This window comes from Cynoglossus semilaevis, chromosome 18, assembly GCF_000523025.1.
Source record: "Cynoglossus semilaevis isolate Cse_v1.0 chromosome 18, Cse_v1.0, whole genome shotgun sequence".
Lineage (NCBI taxonomy): Eukaryota > Metazoa > Chordata > Actinopteri > Pleuronectiformes > Cynoglossidae > Cynoglossus > Cynoglossus semilaevis.
In genome coordinates this window covers 8,182,234-8,197,378 of record NC_024324.1, presented here as the reverse complement: position 1 = coordinate 8,197,378, position 15,145 = coordinate 8,182,234, and the positions used below count along the sequence as shown (strand labels likewise).

Below are 15,145 nucleotides of genomic sequence, written 5' to 3'. Positions count from 1 at the left end.
TGTCAGTCGAGAACGCCCCCAACCACACACACGCACACACACGCACGCACGCACACACAGACCGTCTCTCTCTCTCTCTCACACACACACACACACACACACCAGTAGCCATCCTTGAAATCCAGAAACAGCCAAAAGCTTCAAGATGTGTAAAAGAAACAAACCTCTGACCAAAACTGATATTGAGACATGTGGACAGAACCAGACCTCAGTCTGCCTCCTGACTGTGGTCCCCACAGGGACACATGTTGGCCCCTCAAATGTGCACAACAGTTAAAAAAAGAAGAAGAAAGAAAAATGCAGCGCATCCATCGACATGTGTCGCAATAAAACGCCCATCCATTAAGTTAACGCTGACGGATATGACACCTTCACGCTATTTTCTTCGCGTAAGAGGTGGGCAGGTGGTTCCTCTTGGAGGCTTTCTTCTCCCGCATCCAAGGGTACTCCGGGGGTAGGGAGGCGGTGGGTAGCTGGCTGCATCCGTCGGGGCTGTGCCTAGGCCGGCCGTGGCGCGGATGGCTGCCCGGGTTCAGGCTGGGAATGGTCTGCTCAAAGGGAGGAGGAATCAGTGTCGGGCGTGAAAGCGTCGAGCTCTTGATTGATGAACTTTGAAATGAATCAGCGACAGGGGGGAAAGATGTCAGGCACTCAGCAAGCGACGGCTGACTATTGATAAAACCGCTCTCTCGCTCGAATTCGTAATTCATCTCCGCTCCCTGAGAGCCGAGGAAAGTTTGCACGCGTATTTTTATAAATGTTGCGGCTCAGTGAGGACGAGGAAAGAAAAAAAAATCATGTAGAAAAATCTCGTGGTTGGGTTTTTATTTTTTTTGGTTCTATTTCACTGATTACGGCCGTGTGGGGACCGAGCTACTATTAAACTATTGAATTCATGGAGACAAGGTTGAAATTGGACCGAATTGCCTGTCACATGATTACCTCTGTCCAATGACAATTTGAGGCTTAATCAAAAGAAGCCACTGTCTGTCTGATTGATCCAAAAAGTCAGGCGAAGCTGCGGGACGCCTGTTTTTATTTACATCTTTGTCCGCTCAGTTTATCCTCCTGCTCGCCATCAGAGTCCAGTCCAGTCCAGTCCAGTCCACTAAGCTACAAAATGTGTTTTTTAAGAATGGCTGACGCTCACTATTACAGGGAAGGAGCCCGGGCTGGGGTGCGCGCGGATTCGTGCACTCCTCTTTTCTCGTATTGTTTGAGGATGTCAGTCGAGAACGCCCCCAACCACACACACGCACACACACGCACGCACGCACACACAGACCGTCTCTCTCTCTCTCTCACACACACACACACACACACACCAGTAGCCATCCTTGAAATCCAGAAACAGCCAAAAGCTTCAAGATGTGTAAAAGAAACAAACCTCTGACCAAAACTGATATTGAGACATGTGGACAGAACCAGACCTCAGTCTGCCTCCTGACTGTGGTCCCCACAGGGACACATGTTGGCCCCTCAAATGTGCACAACAGTTAAAAAAAGAAGAAGAAAGAAAAATGCAGCGCATCCATCGACATGTGTCGCAATAAAACGCCCATCCATTAAGTTAACGCTGACGGATATGACACCTTCACGCTATTTTCTTCGCGTAAGAGCAATTTAACATTTACAAACACATCACAAATTCATCACCCACATACCCACACGTACATGCATACATACATATATGCACATTCACGGTCGTTGCAGCCTCTTTATGCCGCTGTATAAACACATGTAGCCTACATATGATTTAGTCCATTTCCACCAAAGGTATATTTCCCAGGGAGATCACGCGTGCTAGTGCTAGCAAAGGCACCAGGAGGTTAGAAAGCACAGAGTCGTTCTTGTTCAATTTGGGGGGAAAGAAAAGAAAGAAAAGAATCCAGCTTTAAAATGTGAGCTTATTCTTATTTATGTGATTTTGTGAAAACCCGGCCCAGCTGCTGCTGAGAGCAGAGTTTACATCCACTGCTAGTCCTGCACTCATCACCTCCACCTGAAATTGCCATGGAAAAAAACACAATCATGATCGACCATGTACATGCACAGTCATTTGCAGCGCCATTATGCAGATGGAGTCGTTATTGAATGACCCTTGCTTCTGCAGCCCTTCAGATTTTTACAGCCCCTGCAGAACAATCCGTGCACGATTACACATAAAGGGGTGTTTTTTTCTTCTTCGTCTAGCTAGCACTACATTTTGGAATTTTATTTTTAAAAAAAAGAAAAAAGAAAGAAAGAAAAAAAAATCACGAGTAAGAGAGAGGGAGAGAGAGGAAGAAGAGAAGTAGTCATAGGCCTCTCTCAGTTTGTTGCTTATACACCAAACAAAGAGTCCTGGAAGCCTGTGCGCGATCAATCTTACTCGCCAAAAGGTCTGACAGCTCGGTGCCCTCACAACACATTTAAGGCTTCTAACTCTCCCTCGGATCAAATGCAGCCAGGAAGCGGCCAGAAACACTGGCCACTCAGATTAAAACCAGTCTCTGTTCGCAGTCAGAGCAGGGACTGTCGCTGGAGGGATGTTTTAGCAGATAAATAAGCCGCACAACCAGATGCGACCATTTTGCCTGTTTCTTTTCGAACAGCCGTCGGTGAGTACAGGGCGATGCCTCTCCACCTGTCTTTTATCTGCTGAGCTGAGAACCAAAGCGGGGAAAGAATATTTCTGCAGTTTTGGTGGACACGACGGTTTGTGTGCAGAGAGCAGAGCGTGTCGTGGTGGAAGACAGAGTTGCCAAGGGAAGAGATGGATGGCTTTTTTGGAATTACGCACAGGCTTTGTGTGTAAGGAAAGGAGTGGGTGGCGGCATTTAGTGAACCCCAGCTTGTCCCTCACACTTGTCTTTATGATTTAGTGGCTCCTTTCCCACGGATGGACAAAAATAAAATCCAAAAGAAATCATAATAATAAAAAAAACCCTGCTCTCGGATATATATTTGTTTTGTTTTTAGCCCAGTCTTCTACCTTGTGTGTTAATTACGCACGTGAGAGCAATTTAGTGCTGTGGGCGCGCGTGCATGTAGGCGTGCGTGTGTTTCTCAGTTGGATGCAGAAATACTCAGTGCATCAGTTTTTTTTTTCCCCTGCTTTGACACACCATGGTTCAATTGTTCTAGGTTTCCCTGCTAACCATATGTCAGGGCTACTATGTCCATGTCCTCTCCCATCAGTCAGTGTGGGCTCAGAGTGGATTACTGCTGCAAAATTAGTTACTACAAATGCGCATATAATAATCAGCAAAGGTTGGAATCAGTTGGGTTTGAAGAATCTCTGCATGAGTGGACGATATTTTTGAAAATATTTTTAAAAAACGGGGGTAAATGTAGTGTGTGTTATATTTCTGCCACATCAATAATATATATGCAGACACAAATAGTAAAATACATAAAGGATATTTCAAATTCTAAAATCCATACAACACCGAAAAAATACAAAGCTATCTGTTAGCGTCGATGTGGTGTTTTAATTTTCATAACCGTTTTTTTGTGTAAAATTGATATTTTTACACAGATGAAATGGGACCAATAACATCGTTATGATTCCATTTAAAATATTTTTAAATGAAAATATCAGTTCTCATTTAGCTTCTTGTGTTTTTTTTTCAGAGCCCCAGAAAGACCTGGCTGACATTTTAAAATTTTTAATGGATGTGACCACGCAGATGAGACCTGGAGGAGAGAGAGGGCCACGCGAGTTTTTAACGTACGGTGGAGAAAGAAAAAAAATCTGTATTATTCTTTTTAAATTGTTGAACGTATTAATAATGTTTTAACGAGTATTTTTTGTGCGTTAAAATATCGAAATCCTTGCTGTTGGTTTTATTTTTTGTTTACTGGTATTATTTTTTGCTTTGGATATTATTAACCATAATAATCATGAACTAATAATATTATTAAAATTAAAAGCATGTACCGTATTTTTTCTTAATGTTATTTTGTGTCATTTTTTAAATTTATAGTCCTGTAAAAACGACGTAACTTGTGCTACAGTTACATTTCAATTCTTTTATTCATTTGTTCGACCTGGAGCAGCATGGAATGTATGACATCAAAAAAAATTGTGATCTGTCTCTTTTTTCCTCAATAAAGAAACTGCTAACGTGTGTCTATTTTCCACCCTTATTGCATGACTGATTGGTTTTACATCGGCTGGGAAAACAAAATACCTCCTCGGAGAAGAAGAAGCAGAAAAAAAAAGAGAGGGGAAAAAATGAAAACATGGGGCTGTAATGGCGACATGGCATTTTTGCTGCTGCTGCTGCTGCTGCTGCAGACTACATATGTTTATGGAACAGAAAAAGGGGGTCGAGACTCGACAATCCATCAACCTTCTCCCCACACAAAGATCGCATGGGTGTCAAATAATACTAAAGGTCTCCTTTATCTTAACACCAAACCAAATAAATAACAACAGGGAGTACAATATAACAAAATAAAACACAAGCAAGAGGCTGCGCGATTAAGCTCGTGACCCCTTGTTGTTGTTGTTTTTTTCTTTCCTAGTTTTTTTTTTTTTTTTTTTTTTTGAAAATGTTATTTCCTCATAATCCAAGCTTTGGGCTCTGCGAGGATTCTTTCACAAGTGCAACAGAATGCAAAAAATAAGAAAAAAAAAAAAGAATAAAAAATTCTTCAACTGCGGATAAATAAAAATACGAACAAATTCACATTTAAATGAATAGTATACGTTCATAATACCCTGTTTGGAGTTTAAGCTTTAAAACAAATTTTTAAAAATAAAAAAGATTAAATAGGCCTATGCATATGCTGCCCCCCTCCCTCCAATTCTACAGTCCTACAGACCAGATAGAGTTCTTTTTGAGAGACAATGACACGAGCAAACAGAGACGAATCCAAGCAAAGTCGTGATTATTCATCCTAAACGCTACTTCACACATCAAACTAGGAGGAGAAAAATAAAGAAAAGCAGGGAGAAGGTGGAAGCTGCGAGGAGGCGCAGAAACAAAGCAGCTATGTGTCTGTAGGTGGGTACTGAAGACAATGGGCGGAGTGATCCGGGGTGGTGCGCCACCACCGCTACAGATGCGTCAGTTTGGGCGCTTCCTGGATTCTTCCCTGAGAGTAGTGCGGCGTAAGGTCTGTGTACGTCGGTGTCGGATCACACACTCCGTGATGCTGACTGTTGCCCATCGTGATTGCTCCGTTGTAGTCCATATTAGCGGACGGCGGGTGCGGGAGGTGGGTCAGACCGAAAACGGAGGCCCCAGAGTTAGGCATAGACTCCATGTAGCCTCCGCCGACATACACGGGGCTGCCCTGCATGTGCGTCCCATAGTTGCCATTGCCTTGGAGAGGATGCGCGTCATACTCGGGCGTGGCCGAGTCTGTCCCGGGATACCTCTTCTGGGAGGGCGGGCAGTTGTTGAGGGAGCTGTTCAAAGGCGGGGGATATGACGTGGCCATGCCGTATGCGTTTTGATGAGGTTTATTGTAAGACGTCGGCGACTGGGATTCATAAGGTACACTGTTTACAAGAGAATGCATAGAGTTGAGGTATCCTCCTCCTCCTCCTCCTCCTCCGCCACCACTGGAGGCTGGGCCCACGGGACTCCGCGGGGACTGTCCACCAGGGGAGGGCATCATCCCCACGCCCTTCTGATCCTTCTTGTACTTCATCCTGCGGTTCTGGAACCAGATCTTGATCTGTCTCTCTGTGAGGTTCAGTAGGTTGGCCATCTCCACCCTGCGGGGTCTGCAGAGGTACCGGTTGAAGTGGAACTCCTTCTCCAGCTCCACTAGCTGCGCGCTGGTGTAAGCTGTCCGGGCCCTCTTCGACGCTGCTGACCCTGGGGGACTCTTGTCTCCGGGACAGCTCTCCACTGTCAGGGAGGAGGAGAGGACAGTGTCAGTCAGTAATCCATTACAGACAGTTATACAGAGAGAGAGGAAAGTGAGAGTGAAAGGAAAACACGCACACGGCTGTTGAGAAAAGTCCCCACCGTCAGAGGCGTGGAGGAACTCGGGTTTACCAGATAAACATGCGCCGCCGTACTTCTGCGCATGTGTGGGGACGTGCACGCACACGCAGCAGACATCTTAATACTTTTTTTTTCTTTTTTGATAAATCTGTTCCCATGCTGCGAAGCACAAGGGTTATCATCAGGGCTCCACGAGACAATTAGCACTCCGTGTTCATACACAGCGGCAAAATAAACACCTGAATATGTCAGAAGCATCAATGGAAGCCAGGTTACCTTGAATTTACAACTCAAATCCACCTCGACCTCTATCTTCCGCTGCACATTCACAAAACGATCTCATGCAAACACAGCCGTATATCGTATATTCCTCAGGGTGCTCACGGCAGCACGCCTCTCCCTGAAATGTCTACCATTGCGTTTGGCTGCAGAACAGCGAGGTGTTGGTCCACTTACCGCCGTGGCAGACGGCCAACACTTCATAAATTTCACTACCTGTCGCCCAGGCAGACCTGGAGCCAGAGGAATGCACCGTGGCATATCCTGACCCAGTATTACACAGATGAGAGAGCCTGAGAGATGGTGGCACAGGAGGAGTACTGCAGTAACTCCTGCTAATGATTATTATTTGACTATTATTGTTTTAAAAACACTTGTGAAGGGCTGTAAAATTTGACCCCTCGTGACCCGCCTCACCCCGCCTCACCCCACCCCCAGGCAAGAGTATGTTTCATTATTGTCAGCACCTCAGCGCGTCTTCTTGAATTGAGAATGAAAACACGTTTTCATTCATAAACGTCTCTTCATATCTCCTGGGTCTCACACTCTCTCTTTGTTAAACTAGAGGATAACCATCTTTAAGAGGTGATGAAACTGCAGAGGGTTTTTTTCTTTCATTTTTTTCATATCAAAACTGCGTTTGTGAAACGTGCGTAAAGCGTGTCCCATAAAACCACTTTGTTATTAACAAATACAAACGCCTTATCATCATAAATCACCCTGAAGAGTGAGGCGTGACGTCACACAGTGTGTGGCTCTCACTGTAAACTAGGCCTTAATAAATGTGCATATGATGTATTTCAAAAAATGTCATACATTAAGAAAAAAAAATCAACAAGTCTGTGAATGTTGCACATAAACCCCACTCCAGAACCATTATGGTCTGCTTAATTCCCAGTTAATCAGCTGGATGTTGTCTACAGACGTGCTTTAAAGGGTTTAAGTGTCCGTTACCAAATGTCTGACGAAAACTAATCAAAAATGTTGCCCATCTAGAAAGGCTATAAAAGCACTTCACTGTGCAGCTTAAATTTTAACTGCAGGAAAGTGATTATGACTAAATGACAACATTACCCATTTAATTAACAAAGGGACATTTGGAAGATGAGCGTCCGTCCGTTTCTAATATGCTGCTCTTTATTTTAGGACATCTGGTCAGCATATGTGGGCCACACGACCCGAACCTTGTACCCATTCAGCCTAGTTATTGCTAACCTGGTAGGTCTTACTAGGACTCATAAAGGTCGAACTGAGTCTAAGGTGGAGATTTTAACTAAAAATAGAAGAGAGTTTTCCGCCTTCCTTAACTGTAACGTCAGGTTTGCGCACATGCGTAAAGCGTGCGTAAAAGCCCTTGGTTTTCACCAGTCAACACATACGGGTGGTCAAACTATTCTTGAGATTTTCTATAGATTCAGTGTACCATACATTTTGTACCTCAACTTGAAAATGATAATAAATAAAAATACAAATAAATAAACACTACAAGAGGAGAGAATTTCCTGTACGTTAAAAAAAATCTAATATAAAAACACACTTCCCACGCTCTGACCTAGTAATCCCCCTCTAATGAAAACAACAGGACAGAGTTGAACAACTGTTGTGTGCGTGTGTTTGTTTGTTGTCGCTACGGGAACATTATGTGATCAGTGAAGACGCCTGTTTACAGTAGGGCAGGTCAGCTGCAGGGCACGGGGATGACAAATGGCAGAATCTCCCTTTAATGTCGAGACACGTGGTTCTTCCCCAAGAACCCTGAATGTGTGTAGATCCTGTATTGTGTCTGGCATCAATTTAATCATCATTTTACCTATAGGAGTGAGGGGGCGGGGTGAGGGTTACTTCAATAAATAAATCAGAGTTTGTTCTTCATTCACCTGACGGTACACGATGTAACATTAACTACAGTTTAGTCATGAGTTCAGTGTTTCGGTTGAATTTTACTTCATCATTTCTATCCGTTATGTGACGTCTTCCTCAGCTACTTGGCCATAACCATAACACTCACAGCTTAATCTGACACTCATTTTAATCCTAACTCCAGACTAAATGCTGAATCTCAAAATACACTCTAACTCTGTCCAACACGTCTCCACAAAGACAGGAAAACCATCGTTATCCTTGTACTAGGTAAACACTAATACACGTCATTCCACTGTGGACTCCATCTGATTTAAATAAAGATTTCTCTCTTAGTGACATACAATATTTTTCATCAATTTCTGCCAATAAAATTGAATATAAAAAGTCACTTAAATCCTTCAGACCAAAACTTTAAATACTGCGTCCACAGACGTGACAAAATATTACTGTGATTAAAAAAATATATATACTTTTTTCACAGTGTCAAAGATAAAGTATAGCCTCAGTAAATGTTTTGTCCTGTAGGGATTTACCCCCCCCCCTCCTCACCCCCACCTGGTCACCCACTCTCACCCTCTTCACTTTGCACAACGATGTTTTATAACCCTGTGATTAACAGTGTGTGTGTGTGTGTGTGTGTGTGTACCTGAACTGGAGCTACTGGCGGGTTTCTGCTTGGTGTTCTGACGGGACTCCTTCATCCAGGGGAAGATCTGTTTGCCGCGGGCGTTAGAGGTCGGGGAATCGCTCTTGGCACTGGGCTGGTTGGACCCGTTGCTCGCGTTTTGGCTGATAGCACCGGGGGACTGTGAGGGAGGGGGCGGACCTGACACCGGCACCTGCGCTTGATTGCTTTCAGGGTGGACCTGGGACTGCGTCGCCTGGATGGCTGTGGTCCTGTCGCAGCCCTCCGCCATCTCCCCCGGCTTCTGCAGAGCCACGGTGCCGTCGGGAGACTGCAGGGAGCAGGCAGGTCGATGGTACTCACTTTCCACATGAGAGGCCCGGGGATATTGGACCTGATTGGCATCATAACTGAAGCCATTTGCGCTTTGATATGGGTAGCCACTGTAAATTGCAGAGCTGTCGTAGTAGGTTGCCTTTTGCATCTCGCCGTTTCCCAATATTTATTTCAGAAACTGACAGGGTCTTGACACCCTTGTAGAATAACATTGGCACCCCGTGGTCACGTGACGCCTCTCCGCCAATGGCCTCCTCGGGTGAACCTAGGGTTACAAGAAGCACTGTGAGGAGAAGAAATGGTGGCGATCCATCTTACTTTTCAATACAAGCCTGACACCAGAGACTATGGAGGCAAGATAGGGCCAACAGTTCTGCAGACTATTACCGTTTACCTTATGGCTTACACGGGGCACAAAGGCACGGACTAACCTTGTATTACCATTTGTGCCAAACAGCATCAAAACAAAAAACCTTTTAAGAGCATTTCGGATTGTTGAATCAATTGCAGGACCTAACAAGAAACTGCATGACATTCTAAACCTTTGAGCCGATAACGAGGAAACTGAATACACGGTTAGAGAAAAACGAATGGAGAAAAAAATAGATTTGGTGTTTTTTTCTAAAAAAAAAAAAAAAAAAAATACTGGTCTACAGGAAAGTCTTATTAGTGGGTTACCACACAGGAAAATAATATTTCTGTAACTCTGTTATTCTACCAACAGGCCTGTCAGCGGCGGATCTGATTTCCATGTAGCAGCTGAACACATTCCCCCCTTGACTCCCACAAACGTTTCACCCAATTTATGTTAAGAAATATCAAGCCCTTCAGTAAAAAGCCACCTGGCACCGAACATAAACAACCGCATTCTCTTCTTTCCTTTACACTCATTTATCTTTTTTGTTTTCTTTTTTTTCCCTCTCTCTCTTCCAGACAAGATAAATGAAAAGAGCCGAAAGGAATCCAGAAAAACCGGGCAGGCGTTTGTGCATCTTCCGTGACCAAACTGTGAGCTTTCTGCCTCCCAGGCCCCAGAATAATGTCCTGTTTCTCTGCTACTGCCTGGAAGCCGCGGCCCGTCGCCCTGACATATTTCGGACGGTGGGCTGGTCCGACCACGAACACGACCACGGAGCTACAGGGAGTGAAGAGCGGCACTTTTAACGCACAAGGAAATGGGAGAAACGACCGAGTTAATCCTGCTGGTTAATCGCCATAATTCACGCAGCTCACCACGGGAACACGAGCATAAAAAGGTAAGTGGGGAAACTAAAAACAATTGTGAAATAATGGTGATTTATTCTTAGTTACGAGCCAGTTCACGCATGGAGGACTTGCCTAAATAATAATAATAATAATAATAATAATAATAATAATAATAATAATAATAATAATAATAATAATAATTAGGTCACATTTTGGACTAAAATGTCATTAAATATTCTTTATTAAATGTAAAATAAAAATGACAGGCCTTTGTGCTTTTTCATAGTCAACTTTAAGTCTTACAGTGCGAATCCGAGATTATAAGATTGTTATAAAAATATAATGCATTTTTAAATAATTATGTATATAGTTCTAAAATGTACGCGCAATGGTAGGCAATGGTAGGCGCTAGGTAATCTTTGTGTGCGTTTTCCCAAAGAAGTCACAGTAAATGGTCCAACAGCGGTGCTCCTGAGCCCAGCCAGAATGTAAATCAGTCTAAAATGAGCAGCTAAACCGCAGCCTGAAAGCTGAATCTGCTCCCGACATGACCTGGAAAAGATATCAGGAAGAGCCCAGCGGTGAATATCTCCAGACGAGCCATGGCGATAGTCATAAATGGCAGAGAAAGAAAGAAAGACAAAAGACAGGCTGGATCTGTGCGCACAAGCCTCCGCTCCACGTTTTTTGAGAAATCTGGCTGCGTTGGACTCTGTGTGTGTGAGTGTGTCTCTGTGTGTGAACTCTTCCTGAACCGAGATCTAAGTCATACGGTGATAAATCACCGCACGACACACAAACTCCGCCATTTACAACCGAGGAAGACTATTTCTGGCCTGCTTACCTTTTCCTCTGACGACGAACACAGAGCACCGAGCAATATTTTCTCATTCAGCGACGAAATCGATCAAAGCAGTAATCCACAGGAAGAAAGTTTTACAGCCAGGGCTGGCTGGCTGGAGCGGCAGCAGCAGCAGCAGCAGCAGCAGCAGACTGCGCCCTGCCATACAGCAAGGCATTAGCAACCACAACAAAAAAGGAAGAGCAGAGAGAAACCCCTTTCCTCTGCTCTTTTTTTTCCTCTCCCTACTCGACGTGGATGGGTAAACCGAGATTACGAAAGCAGGCGTGAGCAGTCGGGTCAGCGAGATAAGACTTATCTGGCCCCACGATTGGATTTATCGTCATGCTACAGAGCAGTGGTCAGGGCGTCATAGCAATATTAAAGCACAGACAAGGCAGTGCTGGACTATGTGATCCTTCACCAGTACCATGCAGACACCAGTGAACTGCCCAGAACCAGAGCGTCACCATAGACAAGAAAAATTATGCAAATGAAGTAGCTCCTTGGAAAGCCAGTTCACATCAAGTGGCTGCCTCTCCTCCTCCTCCCCCAAACCAAATGAGGTGCAGAGTCTAGAGAAAATAATCCTCACAGATAACATGGGAATCTATCCCTCAAGTGTTTTAAATCTTTTTTTTTTTCTTTTGGGTTATTATTGACTCTGCACCGTCTGCAGTGGAATTATGAGCCCCGTGGATGAGGTGTTGGAGAGAAGGGGGCCATACAAAGGAATAACCAGCCGCTGACCGAGCTGCATTTCCATTTGCATGGAACATAAAGGGCTTCTATCCACAGCTTAATCATTAACACACCTTTTTTTTCTTCTGTAAAGCATTTATTCCTTAATACTGAGGAACAAGGACGCGCTGCAAGTCGGTTTCATTTCCCTTCCGCTCCTAGTTATTCTGCTCTCTGAAAAAAGGGGATCACAACACGGCTTTGCTGCCTTTTCTTTACACAACAGTAGCAGAGCCATAGATCAAATCAGTGTTTGAAGATTATTAAGAGGCGCAGACTGTGAAAAATGAGAAGTTTCATCACCAAAAGGCAAAGCAGAGGGAGGGCGGGAGCCGACAGCAGGGGAATCCCTCTGTCTTTGCAACACAAAAATACGAATATTTAAAAAAAAATAAACACATTTTTTTTCTTCACTTGTGTTAAATGCTGCTGATTCTCTAATGGTTTTAGAGCAGAACAAAAAATTCCAATGGCCATAGTTAAAAAGGTGCACAACGCGGACGGCGTGGGAGTGTGAGTGGGGTAAAAAATCCACGCGTGAGGATTTTTTTTAGCCCACTCGGCTTTTTCTTTTCTGAACCTCTGTATAATTATTTACTTCTTTGTTTACCGAAAATGCTGAATCGTTTTTCCCTTTTACTTGGATTGTGAGCTGAGGGTTAAAAGTCAGTGAGTTGGCGTTGAAAGGCTTTACGGAATTAAAAGATAATATATTAGAAAAATCTGGCAAAAAATAACTATAAAAATATTATTGTTAACTGAATAGCAGTCACACACGCAAACACACACGTGTCTCATACAGAGAGTAGGTTTTGAAAGGAGTGAGGCAGCTCTCCAAGAGCTACGATTTCCCTCGTCACATTTATAGTGACAAATTACACCACAAAGACAAGTGGAAGAGAAGGAATTATGGCTCACGGCTTGGTCATATTTGCTGCTGCGGAAAAACACACACAGAGGGGGAGAGAGGGAGAGAGAGAGTCCCTGCACTTCGGTGGGCGTGTGTGTGGTACTTATTAGAAATTGAATAAGGATATGACCATTGAGCAGTCATAATACAAATCAATAAAGACGTGTGGACTTACCGACGGCGGCTCGAGGTGTCCCGGAGACACTGCGACGGCCTGGCTTCACTGTAGAGGAGTCCTGCAGAAAGAAAAACAGAAAGAAAAACACGGCCTTCAGTCCTGTTCTCTAAATTATTCTTTAGTAATTATTTTTTCTTCTTCTGAAGCATAGAAAATACAGATGAGCGTAACGAATGTGTTGTTTTTGTGCGTAATCCCTGCGCATCGCTGCTGAAATGGCTTTTAAAAAATTTAAATAAACAGGAATGGAAGTCGTAGTTTCATTATTTTCAACATTGCTATTTCGTTTATCTTTAAAACATAACATATTTCAAAATATTTAACAATGCCCGATAAACAATTAAACTAACAATTATGATACAAAATGTAAAATTGGTAAAAAAACAAAAATAAAGAATCAACTAAAATCCTAAAACGGGCTTCAATGCAAATAAGCAGTTTGTTGTTTCCCTGCTGACCGCCGAGCATTTTCTGCACAAACGGATCGAATAGTCATTAGCTCCTGTGCACCATCTTCCCCAAGTCCCTCTGCCCATAAATCAAGCAGGCGCGCCGTGACCCCGGCGCGGCCGCGCGGTCCTGGATGGCACTCTGTCTTCCATTATATGCTCGTTTTCCCTGGCGGAGCGACACAACCCCGCCGCTTCCTCTCCTGAATTTTATTGGGGCTCATCTTGATGTAACATTTGCAGAGCAAAAAAAAAAAGAAAAAAAAAAGAAGCGTGTTTAAACACACACCATGTTGGTTTTATAAGACAGGATGCACCTCGGAGCGGCCCTGCGCTTTGTTTGTGTTCTTTCTTTTTTTTTTTTAAATATAAATATGTAAATATGTGGACGTGTTATTTAAACGTCTGTTTTATTTACAAAACGCAATACGGGTATTTAATTCACGATATTAACGGTGTAATTAAGCGGACTATGAGAGCAGCCGTTTGTTTGTTTAAATTGGACCTAGTGCCGTCTGTGTGTCGTTGTGCTACCTGCAGAGAAAAGCCTGGACCCTTTTTTACTGACCTCTGCCTCCCGCGGTAATAACTCACGACAGTAATGAACAATCGGCGGAAATACCTCAAAATAAAATCCATCCTCCCAAAGCTCGGGCTCAGACTCAGTCCGCGTGGAAAAACATATCCGTCCGTGACAGCAGTATAATACATCCACAGACGCGGGGCTCGACGGTCTCTCACTCCGCCTCTGTCTGCTGTGTTTTCTCGCTCCTCGGTAAACAAACTACACGGCCCGGTCTCCCCTCACAGAAAGTGGGGGTAACCCGCATATAATCAGCATCATATGGCCAGACCGGGACTCCGGTTTTCCTCGCCGTGCCATAACACCGCGCAGTATTATGCGCCGCGCTCACGTGACGCAACGTCAACTTAAATCCCTTTTATTTGAGGCCGTGAATCATTAATGGAGGCAGTCATTGCCCCTGAGGAGAAACGGATCAGTTTGGAGGGAGGAAAGAAAAAAAGAAGGGGGGGAAGACGAAGAGGGGCTATGTGACACAGAAATGTATCTGGCAGAGGAGCAAGAGTCTCGCAGAGAAACAGCTTTTCCACGTGTCGCCCATTCACAGAGAAAAAGGGCTGTTCTGTCACATTTAAAGTGCCATATATTTGCAGCCAGTTAGCGGCTGAGAGCGCTAATCCTGGCTGCATTCTGCTCATCAGATTCAAGTGCAGCCGCGGCTCAGAGCCAGGCTACAGCCAGCCACTGCTTTTGCAGTGCAGCGTGAAAATCCACACCATGTGGGAAGAAGAAGAAGACTTTTGTTTAAATTTTATTTTATTTTTCAACTTTAGAGTGGCATAAAGATGACTCCTGGCACTAATAAACCTCTCCTCATTTCTCTCTGTATTACACACTCGGGCTTTTTATGAGGGGGCGGGGGGCGCATTACAGACAATTGAACTCAAGAATGCCCCATCTATCTGCTCCCCCCCCGCCCCCCCCCCCCCTCCCCACTCTCTCTGTCAGAGCCCGGCTGTAATATCGCTCAGTGAGCCACTGCTTCTCCATCAGCAGAAACCTGCATGCTGCTGCCTTCACTGACACTAAACGTTCACCTGTCCTACACAGGGACTGTGCGAGTCCCGGTGGTCGCGAGAGGTGCGTGTCAGTCAGCAGTGAGCGGAAAGTGGAGGTGAAGTAACCAGAGAGTGTCTGCCCGACCCTGCTGATCGCTACACGGAGCCCCATCACACCTACAAGCACT

At 44.4% G+C, this 15,145-nt stretch overlaps 1 protein-coding gene and 1 long non-coding RNA gene across 3 annotated transcripts; one reads left to right on the top strand and one right to left on the bottom strand.

Moving 5' to 3' along the window:
• The first annotated feature begins 36 nt into the window (after positions 1-36).
• On the top strand, positions 37-2,437 carry LOC112488530 (uncharacterized). The gene is made up of 2 exons (XR_003052682.1): positions 37-396; positions 1,620-2,437. It is a non-coding gene; the product is annotated as an uncharacterized LOC112488530 (long non-coding RNA).
• Positions 2,438-4,512: 2,075 nt separating this feature from the next.
• On the bottom strand, positions 4,513-14,688 carry hoxa3a (homeobox A3a). Of its 2 annotated transcripts, XM_008331456.3 has the most exons (4): positions 13,999-14,688; positions 12,925-12,985; positions 8,737-9,316; positions 4,513-5,849 (listed from the first exon to the last, which is right to left on the bottom strand). In XM_008331456.3, the coding sequence occupies exons 3-4, from the start codon at positions 9,197-9,199 to the stop codon at positions 5,047-5,049; spliced, it is 1,266 nt and encodes a 421-aa protein (XP_008329678.1). In that variant the 5' UTR covers positions 9,200-9,316; positions 12,925-12,985; positions 13,999-14,688; the 3' UTR covers positions 4,513-5,046. The 2 variants fall into 2 exon arrangements, with proteins under 2 accessions (XP_008329678.1, XP_008329679.1); XM_008331457.3 differs by lacking the exons at positions 12,925-12,985; positions 13,999-14,688 and adding an exon at positions 11,102-12,582.
• Between the last annotated feature and the right edge of the window lie 457 nt (positions 14,689-15,145).